At 35.4% G+C, this 24,776-nt stretch overlaps 1 protein-coding gene across 2 annotated transcripts in view; it reads right to left on the reverse strand.

Annotated features, from left to right (window-relative positions):
* Positions 1-803: 803 nt before the first annotated feature.
* The window catches only part of LOC145666488 (snRNA-activating protein complex subunit 3-like), a 52,384-nt gene continuing 28,411 nt past the window's right edge, over positions 804-24,776 (reverse strand). The window contains exons 5-8 of one of the 2 annotated variants that reach the window (XM_081733752.1): positions 18,936-19,086; positions 8,435-8,676; positions 4,108-4,215; positions 804-1,130 (exon numbers count right to left, since the gene is read on the reverse strand). In XM_081733752.1, the coding sequence (XP_081589878.1) occupies positions 983-1,130; positions 4,108-4,215; positions 8,435-8,676; positions 18,936-19,086 (649 nt within the window). In that variant the 3' untranslated portion in view covers positions 804-982. Of the gene's footprint in view, positions 1,131-4,107; positions 4,216-8,434; positions 8,677-18,935; positions 19,099-24,776 lie in introns of both variants that reach the window. The other variant, XM_081733751.1, reaches the window with a different exon arrangement.

Genomic DNA, 24,776 nt, shown 5'->3' on the forward strand with positions numbered 1-24,776 from the left:
ATCCATAGCTCTAATACCATGGGGCCTATCGTAGTCGAGTCAAGACTTCACTTAGAAACTACTATATGTGCTACCCAAAAATACATGTTTCAAAATCCTGCGATACTCACGCAGCAATTTTTATAAGAGTTTGGCTAAAGGCACATAATTTAAAGTATTCACTAATTACCTCTATAAAAATTATAGCGGAAGTATCAGAGGATTCTCAAGCATGAAAATTTTAATAGCAAACATATTAATTCCTACGTAAAGTCTTGACCCGACTACGGTAGGTCCCATAGTTTTGGAGCTATGGACCTTTAAACTTAATTTTTTCATGTTTTCGACAGCCTATAACTTCGAATGGAAGCATTTGTGCACCAAGGTTAGTCTATACTTTTTGTCTTATCTTGGTGTCAGAAATCATCTCCCAAACGTTGTCGGTGTTGTTTTGAAACACCCTATATAAATTACTTCCTTCAATTTCCTTCCTAATCGCATAATCTGGCACCTATCATTACCATTTATTTCTCCAGTTGAAGAAACCTTTACGTGTTGCGTTTTCAGAATTTGAGTCGTGTGAAACGAGCTGCAAATAGGTGGATAAAAGACACTCGAAGAAGTTTGTTTGAAAAATGTTTTAAGCAAATAGTTTTACGCGGGAACCAATGTATATTGTTAAATGGAAATTATACTGAAACACTACAATTTAATATACATGAAAACAGGACATAATAGTAATAGCAACTAAAGTTCGTAGAACTGGAAACATCCTCTTATTAGACATACGTTGTGTATTAAGAGGTTTAATTAAGAATAAAAGGTTTTATGAAATCTGTAAAAAATATATACTTGTTATAATATAAAGAATATGTTTATTTGGTACAAAATTCGCGTTCTTTATATCAGGTACACTAACAAACTTAAACTTATATACAATATACATTATCATTAGCAACCATTTTGTGAAAAGAATTTGCATCCAGTAAACCACAATCCTGATTTACATCATGGCGGTTCTATCAAAGTAAGGATGCGCCATAAACTGGCCAATCTTCGCTCCGTTTTCGTAATAGTTGAAGCCCTTGAAACACGTATCACAGAAAAACATTGGATCTTGAGGAGTTCTGGTATGTTCTCTAGTGATCCACCTGGAAAATAACAATAATACTAATAATATCGTAGGCATTAAAAATATTATAAACATATGCTAACCTACAATCTACAAAGGTTTCTTGGTTTGTATGTTGTCTTCATTGATCAAGACGCATCACATGTTCCAGCAATAACTATCATTTATGCTGTCCTATTGAATTTCCAGTATTTGAATTTTAAGCCGCATATATACACGAATGTTTGTCTTTCTCATGGAAGTTTGATACTTTATAGTTTCCAAAATGACAGATATATCTGAATAACTGTGACTGAATGTTTAACTTTTACTAATACGAAAAAATACGAATCTAGAATGTTATAACACTGTGCAGTGGTAACAATGAATAGCATTTAAGCAGGCCTGTGAGGTCTAGTGTGGGAAGAAACACATTCTAGAGTGGGAATTTCTACCACATTCCTTTCACTTTTTATATGTAGTTCTACTGTTTCAATTAAGTGAATTAATATCAAAAGAAATAAAATACAAAAAAATTATACAACACAGTTCTCTAATACAAAAAAATAATACAACACAGTTCTCTACGGAAATAAATAAATAAACTAACAAAAACACTAGAGCGTCAGACATTAGTGTCTCTGTAATAAATACCCGTAACATTATGGAGAATTACTGAAAATTTTCTACGTCTGAAACTATGCATTATAAACACTGTATTTGAATCGTGGCCTAATTCTTCAATACGCTAACACGGCTACAGCAAACAGTACTGTTGGAAGCTTATTTTACTCTCTATATACTTCTTGTTTCCGGATAATTCAAAAACTAATAAAATGATGTACCACTCGTCTCGATAAATTTAACACTTGAACGTCTAAACTCTTTCTTAGTCAACACTGGCTGCCCAACAAGTAACCACTAAGGTTTATATATATATAAAGGAAATCAAGTTTAGACTACAAGACTAAACTAGTTTAGACTACTTTAAAATCAAGTTTAGAACCGATTGTTAGAAGTCAAATTTGAAGTATATATATATAGTTCTCAATACCATCTTAACTATATATAAAACTAAATGAGCCGACAAATTAAAGCAGTACTTCCGGTTGACGTGGAAAGTTGAAATTTGTAATGATTGTAGCTTTCCGAGACTAATTAGCAGGAAAATTACCAAAGGTGAATATTTTTAATTTTTAGGGAGTCTAAAGGAGGGATGAAGAATTTCCCATGTTGTTTAAATGGGTGTTTTTTGGTACCTGGAATTGGAATAAAAACTTGAAATTCGGTATGCTTGTACGTTTTCGTTAGCATTAACTAAGTAAATAGCTAAAAATAAAAATTTCCAATTGTAGAGTGATTTTATGGGGAACTGAAAAATCTTTCCCATGATATTTACATGGGACATCTACACCCCAAAATATTTAGGCACTTTCGGCAGGATTAGAATGATGAAATTTCGCATGATTGTAGCCTTTCGGGACTAACATACAGGAAAATTACCAAAAGTGAATATTTTTAGTTTTTAAGGTATCTATTCGGGAGAAGAAGTAATTCCCATGCTATTTAAATGGGTGTTTTCTTGTGACAAAATCTTATCTTGTAGATAGTTGAAATACGAAAAGAAACTTAAAATTTGGTAGAATTGTAAGTTTTAGGAGCTCAAGGCTGTAGGCCGAGCAAAGACGCGAGTGTTGGGCGAAGTCCCCAGCTGGGCAAATTCAGAAAATATGAAGAGAAATGCACGAAATTCACTGTTGATGCAAAGGCTGATACATAAGAGATGCGAAGCCGTAGGCCGAACAAACGCGGTGGTCCGGGGGCGGAGACCCCGGCTAACCAAAGGCTAGTCCTTATATAAAGTATTGTTCACAAAACGGTAGTATTTTGTGCATTTTCGTTTTCAAATGATAGAAAACAACATTTGTCAAGAAACGGGCCAAGAGGCTTCCCCTGCCTGTCTCTGTAAATTTTATCCAAAAATTGGAAAACGTGGTTTTTCAAACAGCACACCAAGAAATTAAGTATTTCATCTATTTCAATTATGGAGGTTTTTGTTTTATTAACGAAACCCAAGCATAGCCCATGATCAAACAAGGAAATTGAGTTGTACATATCCCCCAAATCCAAGGACGCTATGTAAATGTTATTCGTAATTACGAGCGATGTGGTTTAGTCGATAGTCCCACTGTTATCAACTACACTGAATACTCGAAAGTTTTTGTAAATCGTTTCAAAAATAGGATTAAATATTTTGATAGGAGGTAACATGGATAATTTCTTCTCAATATGATAGGTCTACGTAGAATATCTTCCTTGTGCCCTTCAGATAGTCCTATGAAGTGAGGGTGAATTCATTTCTACTTTATTTATTTATTTATTTATTTATTCTATCTCTTCGAAATGCCTGAAATCACTCATAGACAGGCAGATGAGACTTTTTCATTACGATGAAGGGATTAAAATTGAACTTGGACATGGACACTTTACACAAAAGTCGGAATAGCCTAGACATCTTCATCATCATCAACCAGTGAAGAAGAACGAAAATTTAAGATGTGTATTCTCAGGAGCAGCAAGATGTTTCTATTTCTGAATGTAAATACTTATTTCATACATCCTGTTTACACTAAATACTTGTTCTTATCGAAGTCAGTTGTCAGCGAAAATCAGACGCTTAATATGATTTTTTATAACAATCTACAATAATTTGGGGAAAAAACGTGAATACCTTCCGAGTTCTTTTTGATAAGAATGCTCTTCAAATGGTTTACATTATAATATACTATAATTAAAAACACTAGTTGAAATCAGTTTCGCTGGAAAAAAAAGTACTGTAGGTTGTTTGAGGAAACCAGAAACTGGAAGTAACTAATTTTACTTTATCACTGTTCGTTAACTATATCAATTGCACTCATATCAATTATTAGATGCACATTTCATTGCTAATCTAAACAAAACAGACTTACTTAGAACGTATTCAGTTTACTTAACTGAATAAAATAAATTTAACATACCTTGAAATGTACAGTGAACAAACCATACAGTATCTTGCATTTGTGGTGCACATGCTGCGGAACAATGGATAATCACCTGATGCTAAACTATCAGCCTTTTGAATAAGTCTGCAAAGAGGATTGAAATAAAACAATCAATTAAAACAGTCTTTTTATGTGTGCTGTCAGACTTCTGAACCTGTCATACACATAATCTGAAGTTCTGAACCTGTCATACACATAATCTAAATGTAAATGTGTAAACGTACCTAAATGTGATGTTTTATTAAAACAGAAATAATACCTTAATATAATCACTAAACTGTTTGTTCACAGTTATAAACAAAAACAATAGGGAGTGCATGTATATTTTAAATCCTCTAAATTGTTAGTTTCATATTCAAATTATCTTATAAAAATACTGTTACTAATTAGCAATGTATTCCATTTATTCAAATTTCATTTTACATTATTGTCATTCATTTCTTTGCAAATGAATGTCAATCCCTTAGCCATATCTGGATAAACGTAATATTATTAGAAAATTTTTGCAAGTCATTCTTCCTGGCGACCCTATTAACCTTTCCCATTAAAGATAAAAAAGAAATCAGAATACTATACGAATTTATGGAAATTACACAATATGCATTTCATAATTAAACAAACAATAACGATTATTTTGTATGGCTTATAATCCCAAGAACAAATGAACGTTGTGAACCTACGCAGTACTAGTAATTCTTGGGACGATTGTTTCGATTTACTTACGAATATTGGTAATTATGCATAAGTTTTCATCTGACGCAGACGAAAAGAGTTCAACAAGAACATGGTTCATTTTAATTATTTAAAAATTTCAACAATAGGTTTAATAATGTACGAAAGGGTCTTGAAGCAGAGCTGAAATCAGAAAATTTTGATATATTTTGAAACATTGAGTGCCTTGCTGCAATAAGGGATCAGCTTCATTTTTACTCTTATGTTGGGATTTTTTTTTTTTAATTCCATTTTTATTCCAGCTAGAAAGATATTTACAGAACTAGTAAGAGAAGCTAACTCGTTTTGCACCAATCACTTGAGTGTGAAGGAAGAACGAGTAAATATCGCAAACTGCCGAATTAGGAGCTACCTTCTTATTGCAGAATGCACCTCAATCGTCCACTAATAAATAACTGAAGCCTAAGGATAAAAAATGCTCTAAACCATAGGACCTACAGCAGACGATCTGATTTACACTCGTTCTTGGTGCATTATTCTGCACACACTGAAACATTACAATTGGAGGTTAATTGCTCAACATCTCAATAATCTTATCAACATATGTTTTCCGTGACTACTGCGATTATTTTACTTGTATATTTACACCCGAATGATCGGTACCACTTAGCTAAATATCTGTTGCGCAAAATCCTGGAAACAAAATTCGCTTTCCCCACAGTTGGCAGTCACCTACAACTTCATATTTAAACTTTCTATTCTTACTGTGTATGTAAATCCACATGTGCTGGAAGTATTTTACGCCATCCGTTTATTTTCCAAAACTGTTTCATCAAACGATCTTTGTAGGAGTGCATTTGCATTTGCTTCTTATTTGATATAAGCGACGAATATTACTGATACAATTAGTCAGACTCTCACTATCGCCAATTTCCATTCACAAGCGTAATATGCGGAGGAAATTCGAGACGATGTCGAAAATTAACACTTTCAGCCCCATGTGTATTTTTTTGATACACAGTGAGGGTTTACTGATGGACCACGTGTATCAAATAGATACACATTGGCTGACAGTGTTCATAGCAAACTGTAGTCTGGTCCCGGGGTGAAATTTACTCAAACAGGGTTGGGGCTGAAAGTGTTAAACATTGCATTGTGACGTAAGTTTGAATGAAATTACAGATGGACTACGGATTCAAGTTGTATTTGTATCTAACGCGTACCATAATTTTGGATATATATCTACAAACGAAAGGTTCCCAGGTGCTTATTACATTAGTTTTCTATTTATTTATTTTTAACGCCGAATCTCACTTAGTAGTAATGCTTCTCTCTCAAATTGCCCCTTTTTTAAACAATAGACAAAGTGGCTGAAATGCAACTTACGGTTCCTAATTTGCTATTCTGTATCCTTACAAGCACATGTTTCTTCGTTTGCAACAGAACAACAACTCGGACAGGTTTTGAATACAGAAGATATTTTTACAGAGTTATACCAACCCACCTATCATTTAGGTAGCTTGTTCATACAAATAAGCAAACATACAATATATGCATTATGACTTACTGCCATAACATTAAAATAGATACTTATGAATGACACATGCACGCGACTATAAATATATAAAATTTCCATCTGAAAATAAGTAAGACCTTCTATCCAGAAAAATGATTTTTTCTTTTACATAATTTCGACCCTCTCTGGGGCCTTCCTCAGAATATCTCACTTGCTGCTTTTCTTCTTCGTCCCCCACTTTTTTTTTATCTTTATAGGGGTCGGCATGCCCCACTTCTCACGAAGTCGGCGTAGAGATCTTTTCCTCTACCCTCTTCTATCCCGGCGTCTCCATTTTTCACCTTTCTCCTTCAAATCATCATCTATCTTGTCCTTTCATCTTGGGTCTTTTCTCTCCCTTCTTCTGTTACTTCCATCTTTCCAATTCTCTTTCGCATATAACCTCGTTTCTTTACGTCCAAGCCATCTCAGCCTCTATTGTTGGAACTCTTTACTCAAGGGTCCAACCTTAATAGTACCTCTTATATAATCGTTCATTACTCTATTCTTCTTCGTAACAGATAGAGTATTCAACGAAATTCTTCAAACAACAAAAACAATTCATATAATATTCTGTACCGGAGAATGGTCCGTTACAAATGAATAATTACGAAAATAATACAAGAAAAAGAGAAGTTATTTACCACGAACTCATAGGGGGTTGTAATTACATAAAAAAGAAATATTTTTGGAAATAATATAGGTCAGTACTTATTTTTAATCTATAAATATGTATCTTACAGCGTCCATTACCAAGTATAAACTACTCATAAACGTGATATAAGAAAGAAGAAAACGCCTTCACTTGAGACGAAGTGCATTTTTCCACACACCTGATATATCTTCATGTAAAGTAGAACACGCACAGAGCTTTCTAGTTAGCCCAGAGGTCAGATGTTCACTACTGCTCAACGCGGGGACACACCCTGTCTGGAAGAACTATTTTTTTCTTAATTATTCTCTCTTAATACCACGGTGTGCTGTTTTATATGAACGGAAGGATTCACTATTAGTATTAAAAGATTAATTTCTCTTTGAATTTTTTTGTGCTTTGAGGAATGCCACTTTTTGAGCGAAGTAACTTACACTTGTGAGGAGATAATATAATCCGACTCTGTGACGAAAAGCTACATCATTTAAACAATTACCACTTTCGAATCTAAAAAATGTAAGATTTCCACTAGATGCAACAAGTTCTTTAGTATCGAAATTCTTTATTGTCATTCTAAACCCAGGATTTACATTTTGAACTATATTCTTAAGAACAGGAACAGGAATTACCAGTTCTATCTAGCTTTGACCGGGTATAGCGCCTGCTCTGCTTTTGGAAATACAAGGTATTTAATAATATTTTCACACAAGACACTTTTGTCCCATGTTAAGCAACACTAAATATCTGAAATCTATTCAATTCACTCGGGCTTCTCCACGTAAGAACATTGTCTAGATGCAAAAAGCACCCCAGGCACCCCTAAAAGTAGCTTGATCATAAAACGTAGAAACACTTGGGAGAGCAATCTTAACTCAAATGGCAATATGCTTTGATAAAACTCGCACTGCCAATTTTGCTAATTCCGCCCCCAATGGTGCTGGAAAGGGATAAATTTACTTATATGATATGTTTCTATTGAATCGTTGCAATCAGGTCACTGAACTGGATACTGGTATATGGGAGTCTTTTCACATACATAATTCATTAAGTAATCCCCATCATGAAGATCTCAAGAGATGGGAGCAAGTTCAATGTGGTCACAGCACTGAGAAGGGGCGTATTTGAACATCTGAATGTGGATGGGGGTAAAGATAAAACTTTAGAATTAGGAAAAATTCCAAAGTTCGAGTGAATTTGATCTCGTTTCAACAGCAAGTCAATTACCTCAAATTTAGCATCTTCGATAGGTCTTCCATACATAGAGGTCTGAGCTGATATTTCAGTAAATACTAGAGATATATTTGTGTGAATTTCACGTGAAATTACATCTGACAATATCACAATTAATGCATTTAACTCAACTTGCACGGCCATCGGATTTCGCCCGAGATACACATAACGATAATAACTGTTAAACGTCTTACCTTGCGTCTGTAAATATGATCAAGTGCTCACAGTTTCCTTGGTGTTGGTAGACATACGGATAGCCAAGCCTAACAGTAAGATCTTCAAACTTTGTGGTTTCCATTCGAGCCGTTTTTGTTAAATTAATATCTCGCTGCGCTGCCCATTCCCTAATAACAGCACTGTAGTCCTTAGCCATTGACGAACGAAAATCATTGTAAAATGTATCTTCTATGAAAAAGAAACTTGATCTATACATCTCCTAAATAAAATAAAGAAAACAAACTGTGGTGAAAATTGCAGTTTTAACTGGCACCACTGCTTATAGTATGCTAAATTAAAAGCCAATATTTGAAAAACAATCTGCTACATTTCTCAATCTTTGGAAGAATCAATTTTGTCATATACAAGTAGTGGGTTGGTAACAAAATGGCACTTCATTCTTACTGGAAGGGGGCCAGCTGCGAGTAATAAAAAATATACCGGAAGTTTGACATAATTTAGCAAGAACGTTCTGCATGTAATATAATTAATTTAATACTAAAGAAAGAGAAAGGAAGAAAAAAAAATATTATAGTAAACATAAGTTTTTCCTCCATAAGACTGCTACACAAGGGTCTGCTGATAATCAATAAGGCAATGTTCGTTTTTCGATTTTTTGAAATAACTACACATAAGAATTGACAATGGCCATCGCCGTGATACATGATTTAGAACAGGGCGCAAAATTTCAATGTTAGACGCACTCGCCAATACAAATATGATGGTCGCCAGTATCTCTCACGTACAAATTATGAGAGATCCCCCCTCCCCGAGGCTTTTGGTTTGACAAAGAAAGAGATTACATCAGAGCATAAAATTTGAAAAGCAGACAATTAGATTCAGGATAATCAATTTTGAACTGGACAATTCATATACATGTTAAAAATTATATGAATTGTCATATACATGTCAATACATGTTAAAAATTATATGTTACCTTGACTTAACATTTGTGTAACGCCCTAGGAGGGAGGGGCGAATTACAACATTATGAAGACCTTACTTTTCATGTCCGTTGTGAAAACTTTACATTCTGTGTTTCCTTTCACTCAGTGACAATTATTTTCGTGCGAAACAGAAACAGCGCAGGCCTGTAAGTTTAGGCAGAAACCATTCCTACTGAACACTGAACGCCAGCTCCTTTCTAGTCGCCAATGACGACCGGAAATTTTGCGCCCTGATTTAGAGACTATTCTCTATTAAAATTAATTTTTTTTTTTTTTTGACAAGGACATATAAACAAATCTAGCTTTAGTCAAAATGAGTTTATATGTACAGTCAGCGACAAAAGTTCTTTCAGTTTGATAAAATTTATACTGGGAATAACGATGGTATGGCTGGAATGAACAGGAAATTACATTCTTTTTAATTTACTGAAAACTGTACTCAAATTGTCCTTCATTCTGAAGTTATGTACAAAACTAATTTCATCAAACGGAAAGAAATTTTGCCGCTGACTGTACACTCATGCACAAAACAAATTTGCGCATATACTGTAATTGTTTTTTTTTTTTTTTTTTTTGAATTATTACGTTTTTCTTTACCTTTTTGGTTAAGTTGAGTGTTTATTAAGTGGAGACGGTAAAACGCCGGCATGTATGATATTCTTTTTCTGCTTGGGGAATTTTGGGCTTTTTTTTCTTTCTTTCAAAATTCTGCTTTAAATTGATAAAGCAGACTGTTTCACTTCTCTACAACACAAAAACTCATTTAATTAGTGGTTGATGCAGATAATAATATAAAACCTCGAAAATAAACCATAAATAACTAGTACAATGTAAAAAACGCTAGATGGCATAAGAGTGCGTTTTACCATTAAAATTCATGCCATGAACATTTGAAAAAAAAAAATCTGAAAGATATAGAGAATGTATATAATAAGAGAATATGTATATTTTGGAAATTAAACGTAAAATATTTGTTTTATGGGAGCTATGTATCTATGTATGATTTTAAGATATTGATTTGGTTTAAAAATATATTATTTTTGTGTTAAATGTCAAATTGATTTCTATGTAGAAATCTAATCGAGAACGGAGTTCCCTCGTTTTGAAGGGAGGGCATGTAGAGAGATATTGGTTTTAATATTTTATTTTTGGTGATTGGAATAAAGATTTGTTAGAACTAAAGTTAAAAGATTAGAATGTTATGATGATGTGAGATTATGTCATATTGACACGTGCGTTTGTTTGTTGATGTAAGTTGTTGCACATGGTTGTGTTTATGTTGTGGTATTAATGAAATCCTGGCGAGACGCTAAGTCGCAGGATTGTGTAAAGATGAAAACCAAGAACAGTAATGTCAGCTTTGTAATGTAATCAATGTGTAATACAATTTGTTGTTAACATTGACACCATTTGAATGTGGCATAACATTCAGATTCGCAGAGATTGATAGTCTGGGAATTTGGTCACGATGTAATACGGTTTGAAGCAAATGTTTTACCAATAGCTGAGGTAAACACAATTGAACAACATGACGAATTCCAGCGTCTGGAATAGACAACAAAAACCCCGAGTTAGAGAGAATCTGGATTAGTGGTGGACCAGTAGAACATCAGACACTAGCAGCCTAGCAGCGGTCTGAGATTAGTGGAGACCACAAGTAGATCAAGGGTTGATCTACATTACGTTTCAATTACGTCTACATAGCGAGTAATGGTTGGTCTTTAGTTGGCAATCTGTGGAGACCAAGCGCAGATATCAACCTTGTCCAGGAGAGATCTAGAGCCAGGCAGTAAGAAGTCATCATTCCAGACAGTCACAACATATCCAAGGTATGTGTGCCTCAGCTATGTGTGTTGATCGTGATCTAAGTTCCAGGCATTTAACGATTTGTGATCTGAATCATGCCATATTCACTCAGTACACACACACTAACACAATGACATTAATTAGTCAAATACATAAGTTAAACGAATTATAGTTTTTTTATAATTATCCTCTCATTTAAACATTTACCTACTCATTTTGGATAATGAGCAGTAGCAGCTTCGTTACGTCACTACTAAAATATCCCCCTGCTTTATAGGCACGACGTAAAGAGGTTGTTAATATATATATATATATATATATATATATATATATATATATATATAGAGAGAGAGAGAGAGAGAGAGAGAGAGAGACTTTTATAGTGAGTTTGTATCATTACCATTACATTTGCATAACGTTTCTCTTTTGTTTTAAAAACAGTGTGTGTGTGTGAATGTCAGAAAGTTGAGCACCAAGAGATCCATGCAAGACGGTCCTCCGGAATTCGTAAAAAGACAATGTAACAGTAAGTTGTAAGTGTTTCAGTTGTTGTGTAGTTAGTGCAAATAAACATTTATTCATTTATCACAATTAAGCTGTTTTGTGAACATTTATTCATCAAAAGACAGAAACATTGGTCCTCCGGGCCGGATCACAGTGAACTAGCGTTTGATACAAACTGTGAATGTGTATGTGAACAATTGTTATATTGCTCTTTGTTTAGTTCTGTTCATGTGTGCAGTGATGTTTATTAATTCTTCTGGAAACTATGTGAATAGACATAAGTGAGAACACGTTCATCAGTGTGGACTTGTGTTTATTAGTTAGTGTGGACTTACAATATTTTTCAAGATGGAGGACTCAGAAAGAAGCAAGTTAGTGAAACAATGTGGTGTGTGCAAAAGTCAACTGACAAGAATTCAAAACTACGTAAGACTGCAATGATTGAGTTGTATAAAAAGTTCGATGAAGTACAATCACAGTTAGAAATAAATTACGAACAAGTAGAGGACGATGCATATAGGGAGGAGTTTGAAACCAGTTACTATGATGTATTAGCGCAACTAGAGGATTTTATTATTCAGCGTAGCCAGGAATCTCATTCAAACAATTCCTCGAAAAACGAGAATCAGGTGTCAAATGATCAATTAAAATTGCCTCGTGTTGAATTGCCATCATTTGAAGGATGATACGAAAATTGGCTTTCATTTTCAGACAATTTTAAAGTTATGATTCATAATAACAATAACGTGTCAGTGTTGCAAAAGTTCCATAACCTTAGGAGTGCATTGAGAGGGGAGGCGTATGATTTAATAGCGAATCTGCAAGTTACAGAAGCTACTTATAAAATTGCATGGCAATTATTGAAAGACAGGTATGAAAATAAGCGTTTGATTGCAGCTGCTCATGTCCGTAATTTGTTACATATTAAATGTATCACAAAGGAAACTACATCAGAATTAAGAGAATTTATTAATACAGCTACTAGTAACTTGAATGCATTACGAGCTTTAGATTTGCAGACACCACTAGAAGAGGTTTTGTTAGTTCAACATTTCGTTTCACAATTAGACAATAACACTAGGCGTGCGTGGGAGTTACAAATCACAGATCATTCTTTCCCTCCCTTATCAGAGTTCTTTGCTTTCTTGGAACGTAGGTGTCAAGCATTTGAAACTATAAAAAAATACACCATCGCAGGAAGTAGTGTCAAGGTCAAGGGGCGATAAAAATAGACAGAGTGCTGAACCAAAACAAAAAGAAAAAACAACCAAATCATACGTGACAACAACTCAGTCTTTCTGTAACTTTTGTAAACAAAACCTAATACGTCAGTTGTTTAAATGTCCTGCATTTTTAAACGCTAAAGCAAAAGAAAGACAAGACTATGTTCGAGATAATTTATTGTGTTTCAACTGTCTCAAAAAAGAATGTAAAGTAAAGACGTGCAGATCAGGTGGCTGTAAACGCTGTTCCAAAAGGCATAATACCTTGCTGCATTATGATGTAATGTCAAAAGCAGATGAGAAAACCAGTGTTGCTAATTCACAATCTAGAAATTTTTCGAGTCATTCTAATACTAATAGGAAAAATATGACACAAGGTTCTTATTGCATTTTCAAGGGAAAACCAAATGTTACTGTTATGTTATCTACTGCTATAGTAAATGTACGAGATGCAAATGGTAAATTACATTCATGTAGAGTATTATTAGATTCTGCCAGTCAAAGTAATTTTGTGACTAAAGATTTAGTTTAAAGGTTGCGTCTACCTAAAAATAAACACCGAGTTCCAATTCAAGGTATTAATAGTGTGATTAGTGAAACAAAGCATTGTGTAGATGTACATATAGAATCAAGAATTCGTGAATTTGCAATTGATGTAAACTGTTTAGTTTTGCTCAAAATAACAGATAACATTCCAAGTAGGCCAATAGATCATACTGATTGGAACTTGCCGACAGACATAGTGTGTGCAGATCCTAACTTTCACCAACCAGATACTACTGACATTTTGTTAGGCGCGGAAGTGTTTTTGGACATTTTGCGATCGCATAAACTAACTAGACCAGGGAATTATCCAGTAGTACAAGAGACTGAATTTGGGTACATTTTGGAGGGTAAAGCTCCTACAACAAGAGATTCTAGTATACCACAAGTGTCATTTTTTGTGCAAGAAAGTAACCTTGATAGACAGTTACAAACATTTTGGGAGCTCGAAACTATATATTCAACAGTCATGACTCAAGAAGAAAGGCAATGTGAACGACACTTTGAGGAAAACACTACCAGAGATAACAGTGGTCGATTCGTTGTACGTCTGCCAATTAAGCCAAACTATAATCAATTAGGAGAATCATATAATTTAGCTCTTCGTAGATTTTACCAGCTAGAAAGACGGTTGCAGCCGTGTCCAGAAATTAACGAGCAGTACTGTAACTTTATAGGGAATATGAAGAATTAGATCATATGAAACCAGTGCCAGAAGAACATAGGGAAATTCACTTACCGTTTGAATTTGAGTCCGAGTCAGGTGTTTCAACATTGGGTCCAACGTGGAATCCTGCATCAGATAAGCTTCTCATCACCAACAAGTCAGTTAAAGAATGTCTCACGACCAACATACCAACCAAACGTTAAGTGACTTCGACCATAGCAAAAATATTTGATCTTTTAGGACTTATAAGCCCTGTAGTTACTCCGTTCAAGATTTTCTTACAACAAATGTGGATCCATAAGATCAATTGGGATGATCAAATACCATCAGAGCTCTATCAGCAATGGTTAGATCTGTGTCATCATCTTTTAAGTGTTAACGAAATACAAATTGATAGATGTGTAGTATTGAAGAATTATGTTCATGTCGAGATACATGGGTTTGCTGACAGCAGTCAACTTGCTTACGGCTGTTGCATGTATGTTAAAACTGTGGACATTTCAGGCAAAACTACTGTTAAACTTTTGGGTTCTAAATCAAGAATAGCTCCTATTAAAAAGGTAACGTTACCAAGACTTGAACTTTGTGCGGCAGTACTTTTGAGCAGGTTGTATCACAAAATAATTCCGATATTAAACATTTCAGTGAATAGTACTTACGTCTGGACCGATTCAAAAATAGTGCTTGCATGGATATCATCTCCAGCTGCCAGATGGAAGGAGTTCGTGGCAAACAGGGTTGCAGAGATACAGGAGATCACATCAGTCAACCAGTGGCATCACGTGTCGTCAATGGACAATCCAGCCGACATTATTACACGGGGAATGGATCCGAAACAGTTAAAAGAAGCAGATATTTGGTGGCATAGACCCGCATGGCTTGAATCATCTGCATGGCCCGAACAATCAGAAGTGGTAGACGATGTTCCAGAAGAAAGGAAAGTAACGAGCATATCTTTAGCCAGTTATGAAGGTGACATAAGCTGTCTGGAGAAATTTTCATCATTGTGGAAACTATTGCGAGTTATTTGTTTGTGTCGTCGTTTTATTTACAATTGTAAAAATCGCAACGAGAAGAAAGTAGGAACTATTTCCACTACTGAAATTAGTGATACTTTACAGCAATGCATTAAGCTAATCCAACAAGTTAGTTATTCGCAAGAATTCAAGGACTTAGCTTCGTCTAGTGATACTTTACAACAATGCATTAAGCTAATCCAACAGGTTAGTTATTCGCAAGAATTCAAGGACTTAGTTTCGTCAGGCCAAGTTTCATCCCAAAGTGAACTTAATTCTTTGTATCCATTTATAGATAATGAACAGTTGCTACGAGCGGGAGGACGGCTAAAAAACTCTGGCTTACCGTATGATGGCCGACATCAGATCATCTTACCACCTAAAGAGCATCTCACCAAATTGATAATTGAAGCGGAACATAGAAGATTGTTACATGCTGGACCGCAGTTATTGATTGATTTCATCATTGAGGCAAAAATATTGGATCCCACGAGCTAAACAAGTCGTTCGATCTATCATTCATCAGTGTCTAGTTCGTTTTAAATTGAAAGCGTCAGCCTCAGAACAACTCATGGGTCAATTACCATCAGCACGAGTACAGCCAGCTCGAGCTTTTATTCATGTAGGGGTGGATTTCGCCGGTCCCCTAATGATTAAGCAAGGTACTAGATCTCGTAAAGTGACAAAGGCGTATGTTGCAATATTCGTGTGCTTAGCAACCAAAGCGATTCATATGGAGTTAGTGAGTGATTTGAGTAGCCAAGCATTTTTAGCAGCTCTTCGAAGATTTGTAGCAAGAAGAGGCAAATTTTCGAACATATATAGTGACAACGGAACCAATTTCGTTGGAGCTCAGCGAGAACTTAAGGAGCTTCAACAATTACTCAGTTCACAACAATTTCAAAACTCAATTCAAGATGTTGCAGTGCAAGAAGGATTTACATGGCATTTCATTCCACCCAGAGCAAGTCATTTTGCAGGCATTTGGGAAAGTGCAGTGAAGTTATTTAAGTTTCATTTAAGAAGAATAGTAGGTTGCACGATTTTGACATTTGAAGAACTCAACACAGTTATAACACAAATAGAAGCCTGTTTGAATTCAAGACCAATCACCGTTCTATCCAATGATCCCGATGATCCTTCATTTTTGTCGCCAGGACATTTCCTTATTGGTGAACCTTTGATAAGCATTCCTGAACCAGATGTAGTGGACATTCCGACCAACCGATTATCAAGATGGAATCACCTTCAGAAGATGAAGCAGCATTTTTGGAAAAGATGGTCTCAGGGTTATCTACATGAACTCCAGCAGAGAAGAAAATGGACAACAAAACAACCTAATATTTCTGTTGGAGATGTGGTTCTAATCAAAGAAGACAATTCTCCTCCATTGTCATGGAAATTAGGTGTCATTCAACAAGTGTTTCCGGGAAAAGATGGACTAGTGAGAGTAGTGAGTGTAAAGTGTAAGACAGGGACTGTTAAGAGACCAATTACTAAAATTGTACCTTTACCTAAAAGTGATAATGTGGATTATGTGTAAGTTGATTGACTTGGTTCAATCAAGAGAGGGGAGAATGTAGAGACTTTTATAGTGAGTTTGTATCATTGTCATTACATTTGCATAACGTTTCTCTTTTGTTTTAAAAACAGTGTGTGTGTGTGTGTGTCAGCAAGTTGAGCACCAAGAGATCCATACAAGACGGTCCTCCGGAATTCGTAAAAAGACAATGTAACAGTAAGTTGAAAGTGTTTCAGTTGTTATGTAGTTAGTGCAAATAAACATTTATTATCACAATTAAGCTGTTTTGTGAACATTTATTCATCAAAAGACAGAAACAATATATATAAAGATTTTAATTAAAGATTTTAAGACAAACTGCACTCGAATTATGCCAAATATTGTATATTCACAAATACGGTACGGGGGCCCACATGAACTTTGGAGGGCCCGGGCCCCCTCGGCCCCCCAGGATCGGCGCCCTTGCCCAGAACTGTCATGTAGGGTAATAACAGATAATGAGACATAGGTTTATGGGTATGATATGAAACACAGGCCCAATCTTCTCAGTAGAATAGCTCAGGTTCACCACGACCAAAGGAAGCGCGACAAAGTCGGTCGAATGTAAAGACAATGTTGGTGATTTTCTTTTTTCGATTCTGCAAGTATCGCGCATCATGAATTTGCCTCTAGGGGGCAAACAGTCAACCAGGAATACTACAAAAGTGTTCTTCAGCGTTTGCGCAAAAATTTGCGGAGGGAAAGGTCTGTCCTCTGGAAAAGACAAGAATTGGGTAGTAGTCCACCACAACGCACCAGCGCATTGTGCATTATCGACCAAGGAATTTCTAACCAAATTCAACATTCCTGTGCTTCCGCAACACCCCTATTCCTCCGATTTAGCCCCTGCCGACTTCTACTTGTTTCCTAAATTAAAATTGTTCCTGAAAGAGAAGAGGTTTGACTCAATTGAAAATATTCAGGTTAATAAGGACAAAGTTCTTCACACCCTTACAAAAGATAATTTTCAGAAATGCTTCCAGAAGTAGAAAATCTGTTGGAATCGGTGCATTCAGGCAGCAGGGTACTACTTTGAAGGAGATCCATCGCAATATCCTGTAAGTACTGCCATTTTCAAAGCCTAGTCTTAAAACTTTCCAATCACACCTCGTATATTTCCGTCTTTATTATAAGATCATGCCATTAATATAATATAAATTAATACGGATATCTTTCCAATGAATAAACTTTACGTAGTATTCCAATAAACTAATACTATGAAAAATATAATATCTACAATTCCGTAGACTGAAGACACATGATGCCAATATATCTGGATTACACATACAGGGTGTTTCAACAAAACATCAACAACGTTTGGGACGTGATACTTGACACCAAGATAAGACAAAAAATATAGACCGACCTGGATGCAGAAATCTGTCATTTCGGAGTTATAGGCTGTCGAAAGCATGAAAAATGAACTTTAAAGGTCTATAGCTGCAATACTATGGGACCTAGTATTTCTGATCATTAGGTCAAGACTTCACTTAGGAACTAATATGTGCGCTATCGCTACGGACATATAATCTGAATTACTCACGAACTACCTCTATAAAAATTGTAGCGTAAGTAGCACAGGATTCTGAAACATGGATATTTGGATAGTTCACATACTAGTTAATAAGTGAAGTCTTTATACGACTACGGTAGGTCCCATAGTATTGAAGCTATGGACCTTAAAGTTCATTTTTTCATGTCTTCGGCAGCCTGTAACTCCGAAATGACGGATTTCTGCACCCAGGTTGGTATTGGTGTCAGGAATCATCTCCCAAACGTTGTCGCTGTTTAGAAACACCCTATATAAATCAGTGAAATCAAGATATATAAGAGAAATGTAGTTGGTAACGGGAGAATAAAAAATATTTAGATAAATACTACTGCTATTGTTTACATATTTACTGCTTAAAAACAAAATTTAATAATAATAATAATAATAATATTTCTAGCTGTGTGCCGATGGTGATAAGAAATATTAAATCACTCTTTATTCTTAATAAAAGCTATAGTACCATTCTATTTTAAATCTACAAAGAGAAAGAACAAGCAAACACGGTTTAAAACTTAATTTGAGATTCTACGAAGAATTTTACACATACGGAAAAAAAAAAAGAAACTGCTGCAACAACAATATTCGTGTAACTGTAAAAATAAACACTTGTGCTAAATCTTTTTATTATTATTTTTTTAAACGTTAACACAGATTACTTACCTGAGCTCTGTGCATCCGGTCTTGAAGTGGATTTTCACTGAAGTCTCCTGGCACGCTAAGGTCTGAGGCACATAAGATTTTATCTCTAAGAACAGTTAAATACTGTCTACCTAACACCATCATTTCTTGACTGCAGCGTGGTGGTCTTGTTCTGCAATGATTACTGTTTTCATTAAGAAACTGAAATTAATGAAAGGTGTAGGAAACTAGTTATCGAAAAGAAACTAGAATATAAATTACCGTATTTGCGCGAATACAGGCCGCACTTAAACTTTTAACACGAGATTACAGAAAAAGTATATCTCGAATATTTGCCGCACTACTAAAATCAAGAGGAAGTTTTGTGTTGCAGCTTTGGTTGTGTGTCAGTCAATCCATTCAAAGCTAGTGTAAGACAATTCTATAGAAATTACATCATGATCAAAGCAATTTGGACGCCAGGAGCCGTTTGCAACGTGCGTCTGTCGGAAGTGTGCCGTTGGATTTTGGCTTCTTGACGGTCAATATCGGAAGAACTTGTCATGAAAAGTTTGAAAGGAAGTAGAATTTTCAATAATCTTGATGGGACTGAAAATGATCTTTGTGATAGTGACTTTGAACAGCATTCAGTATCGTCTAGTGAGGGTAAAGAATCAGACGCTGGTGATACTGAGATGGTGGGAAGTGATTGTGCTTGATTTGGGTGCGTACAAACAAGCTGACGCACTTTTGCGAAACGAAGTTGCTTTTTTCTTCTTTCTTCACGAGCAGTTACTGTATATAAATATACCATATATATATTATATATACCGTATAACAAAGAAATGTATTCCTGTTAATAAAAGTATTAAGTGTACAAGTGGTTTTCGTGCCAGACAAGGTGTTCTCGATACCCAATGAAGGTGGCAAAAGTAGCGAACAAGGTAAGTTTTTCTTCTATTTTTTTACGGCACAAAAGTAGCTTATAATGGTACTAATTTCAACCCAGAAAATACGTGTACATGTCATTTTGAAATTGACGATTTATGATCTGAGGAGGAAAATTTCGATTATACGCCGCACCATTATGTTTAATCTAAAATTTTGGAAAAACAATGCGACCTATATTCGCACAAATACGGTAACTTAGTAGCTCTCCAGCAATAAAGGGCAACCTATTAGTCGATGTATTTCAGGCACAATTCGTCACATCATCATCTACTACGAGAATAATTATCGAAAGCCCATATTATAAAAACATCAAATAGACAATTCACTAAACTTAAATTTGAATTTTATTCCACATTTAAAAATTTGTCAATTACTTACACATTTTTGAATATAAACTCCACACGGAATAGAAGTTAAGACAAACATTTGGCAACACACACTGTTATCAGTGACGTAACTAAGGAAAGGGGGGAGGGGGGAAACGAGGCTTGTTCCGGGAGTCGGATTGAGGGGCAAAACGGCTTTTTTTTTTTTTTTTTTTTTTTTTTCCTATAACGCAAGGAAAGGAGTTTTAGCAAACTGGAGATCATAAAACATTACCTCAAAAACTTAACACAACAACGACGACTCACCAACCTTAGGATCACATCCATAGAGCATAAGTTAACTTCAAAGCTATCTTTTGACGACATTGTAAAATCCTTTGCAGCCAAAAGAGTTTACAAAGTTAACTCCATCTAAATGTTAGTTCCAGCTTTTCGTGTTTTCATGTAACTTACATCGACTTAAGAGATTTGCAAAATGTCCGAGTATAATACTCGAGGCAACAGCTTAACTGTTTGTCATAGTTAAATATTCTATTCTAATGCAACAGATTGCATCCCGATATAATTCCAAAAACATCGTGATTTGCAGTTACTATGACAAGACTATAAGAATATGTCACGCATGCTACTCTCAGATTATTTAACAATCAAATACAAATTAGTTTGGTGTTTTATCTTGTACTAAAAATTAAATTATGTACAGCCATTTTGAAATCACGCTCTATTACTTGAAGAAAACATCGGAATGGGAGAATTACTTACTGAATGATGTCAATATCAGGTAGTCGGGGAGAGTTTTGGATTGGTTGGTCACACGAGGGAAACAGGGGGGGGGGGGGCAAAAACTAGCCTAGTTGCGTTGCTGACTGTTATACACTCTTCATTATATCAGCAACACATTGAAATTTTGAATACTTAACATCTTTCTAACACCCACTCATTACATCTGCTTTACTATATGATAACTTTGTATTGCTGTATGTTCAAATGCTCATATTTTCACGTTGTGCAATGAAGTAAAAAAAATCTATCATAAATAGTATTTTATTATTATTACTGTTATTCATACACGTTTGAAGATATTATTGGAGGTAATTAAACCACATACACACACACACTCACAAAAGTGACAGAAATTGACGCATTTTTAATAATACGTAGTTTATTGTTTAAAAACAATCGTGATCAAGATGTAGTAAACGGATAAAAGAAAGAAGAATTCAACTGACAGATTATATTAAAAACTATGGCAAAATATAAAGGAAATGAGTGTGTGGAAGTGGCCTAGTGGCGGTAAATGACGACGATGCACATGTATTCAACATATAAATCCCAGCCTCATTCTCTGGTTTCGTCATCCAATACGACGAATTACATTATTTAACAGAAAATTATAGGTCAGCATTTCCCTAAATGCCTGCTTAATAAGTGTTGATTGTTCTTTCTTATCTTGTTTGTGATTTAGTCGGAATCATGCATTCTATAGAGGAAATTCAAGATACTGTTATACAAGATAAAGACTCAATTTGTAGTATTATAGATACGAAATTTGGAGTCTTGAAAGGAGAGATCTAGTATTCGACCAGAAATTCCTACAGAAAATATTCGATAACAGGTAAGGATACGGAAGACTGGCGGATACGGCACAACCTTAAGTTGGATGAACTACATAACAGTCCGAATATAATAGGCTTTATGAATTACCGAACATCTTGTATGGTAGAGTCACATCATTAGAATGGATGCACATAGATGGCCTTTGAAAATGCTAGACTGTTCCGAATGAAAGAAAGCCGCTACGTAGCCCAAGAAAGAGGTGTAAGGATGGAATCCGTGAGAATCTATTATGAATCATCATGTGAAACGACTGGAGACAGACCAAGAGAAAAAAAAAACCTGAGGAGGAAGGATCTTGTAGCTGCATGCGGTCCTCTGGACCCGTTCACATGACAATGATGATTTTAGAGTCGAACATTCTAGGAGCCATGTATTAATAAGTGCTTCATATTTTGTTTTTCACTTATGTGCAAAAGATTACCATGAGAATTTGAGATCTCTCACTCTGCCTGTTCGCTTACGAAGACATCATTGAGAGAAAGTGCTACTTTTTAACATATAACTTTTTAACATAACATCTTTTCTAGCCGTGGCACGTCACTTAAATTATCAAGGGACACTTGAAAACAGTCCATTAAATGTATTTAATAATAATATGAGGTTCTGTTTAAATTTTACTAACCCTTCCTTTCTGTATGTAATTCACTCATTTCCATCTCTTTCTCATCATTCTTATTGATAATATCAGAAGTAACTTCCCACAGTTTATTTGAGTTATTTTTACATACTCAATTTTGATTCCTGTTACCAACAGTGTTACCTTCTTTCTGTACTTTCTGTTATTTATATATATCATGTATTTTATATAAAATAATTCGATTAAGTCTAGCTCTTTCTTGTACTGAAGTTATTAATCCCTTTGTTATTCACGGTTTTAGCTTTCGAAATTTACTATATGTGCTTTTTACGTCAACTTTTACACTTTTCTGTATACAAAATCTGATATTATAAATAAAATTTTTAGTTGCTGTGTTTACACAAATACGTTGGACACTAGTTCCCTAGTCACATTTCTCTAACTCTTTATTTCAAAGTGAGTATTCGATACCACTGGACAAAATAGTCTTGTTTTAACAGTGCTATTGGCACATTTATACTAGTAAGACAACGATCTGTGATTGATGTTTAGAGTATAGCTGATATACATTTTTGCGGCATTTTATGATTTTAAAAAGAATGTGATCAATGTAAGGTTTAGAGTTTGTTAATACATGAGATATAAGTATTAGTATACAACATACTTTAGTACGTATCTTTATTTTAACAGTATTTTTCTTTTGGTATATTAAAATTAATATCTCCGAATCGTGAAGATAAAAAGTTACCTAAGGATTTTAGAAATGCATCTTCATTACCATTAGGAGACCAATACATACGTGGGTAGTCCCTGAAGTACCCGACCTGACGTATACATGGCAGTTGTTTGAAAAGCATTATTATGCTGGAAAGTACCAACCTTATAAAGTTTGAAGACACTACGTTGGTTAGTATTGTTTGGCAGCCATCAATAGTAATGCTCTCAGTGAATTTATAAACTGGAAAAAGTCATCGTTGTGTGATATAATACTTTCATTTGAAATGTCTCAGTCCAACCAATATCAAAGCCTAGCTAGATTCAACTCAACGGGAGTCAGTTCCTTCGTTTACAACAGTAAAATATTGAATAGCACAGTTTAAGGCTGTACGAGCGGCAAAGATGATCATCGAAGTGGTCGACCAAATGAGGCGACCACGTCAAATATGATGAAAAAAATTCACAAATTGGCATTGGATGACCGTGGACTGAACGTGCGCAAGCTAGCGGACATGATAGGCATTTCAAAAAATTCTGTGCATCACATATTTTGACTGAAAATTTGGACATGAGAAAGTTGTGCGCGAGATGGCTGCCGCGTTTGCTCACAATGGAACAAAACAGCGTTGTGAGGATGTTTCAATCGGGTGTTTGGCGATGTTTCACAACAATAAAGTCAAGTTTTTGCGTCGCTTCATAACCACGGATGAAACATGGGTCCATCACTTCACATTTCAGATGAAGGAATAATGAAAACAATGGACTGAAAGTGGAGAATTAGCTCCAATTCCATGCTAGCAAGGTCATGAAGTTAGTTTTTTTGAGATGCGTGTGGAATAAAGAAGCGAAAAATAATCAACGGCGAGTATTATGCAAACTTATTGAAGCTTTTGAATGAAATCCAGAAAAAACGCCCGCATTGGGCGAAAAACGAAGTGCTGTTTCATCAAGACAATACACCAGTTCACATCCGTGGCCAAAATCAATAGTTAAAGTTCGAGTTGCTTCCTCAAACATCCAATTCGCCAGATTTAGCCGCCACAGATTATTTTCTTTATCGAACTTGAACAAATGGCTGTGATAAAATATTTGCCAACAATGACGAGGTGGAGTTTGCTTTCAATTGTTATTTTGAAGAACTGACGGTTCACATTATAAATAGGGTATCGACGCTATTGAACATCGCTAGGAAAAGTATATCGAGGTAAAAGAAGACTATATTGTAAGGAGTCCCACATCACAACATGAGATACGTGCTAACGTTTATAAACAAGCAGACGATACAATGAACAAGAAGACACAAATATCAACACAATGGGAACCGAAAGAGGAGGAGCCACCTGAAGAAGGCCTATGAAAGACGAACCACAGAGGAAGGAGGTAGTTGACCACTGATCGCCAACCCACAACAGCTCTGGACTAAGAGACTCTACCTATCCTAACATCCCTGGTGGCTGCTTTGAAGCGAAGGGGATTCCTCAACACAAACCATACCTCACGAGACTGCCATGAGCCGGGGAAGTTTCCTAGAACCATAAACGAGTCGCTACAAGACACCCCGGTAGCTGTCATGAGCGAAGAGGTTTCCGCATGAAACGTTATTTCCTTCACCCTTGGTTATAAGGGAGATTCTGATATATTAACTTTGTAAAACATATCTTTATAAATAAATCGGTGAAGGGCTAGATTCCTGGA

Source organism: Thermobia domestica, chromosome 12 (genome assembly GCF_964235325.1).
Source record: "Thermobia domestica chromosome 12, izTheDome1.hap1.1, whole genome shotgun sequence".
Classification (NCBI taxonomy): Eukaryota; Metazoa; Arthropoda; class Insecta; order Zygentoma; family Lepismatidae; genus Thermobia; species Thermobia domestica.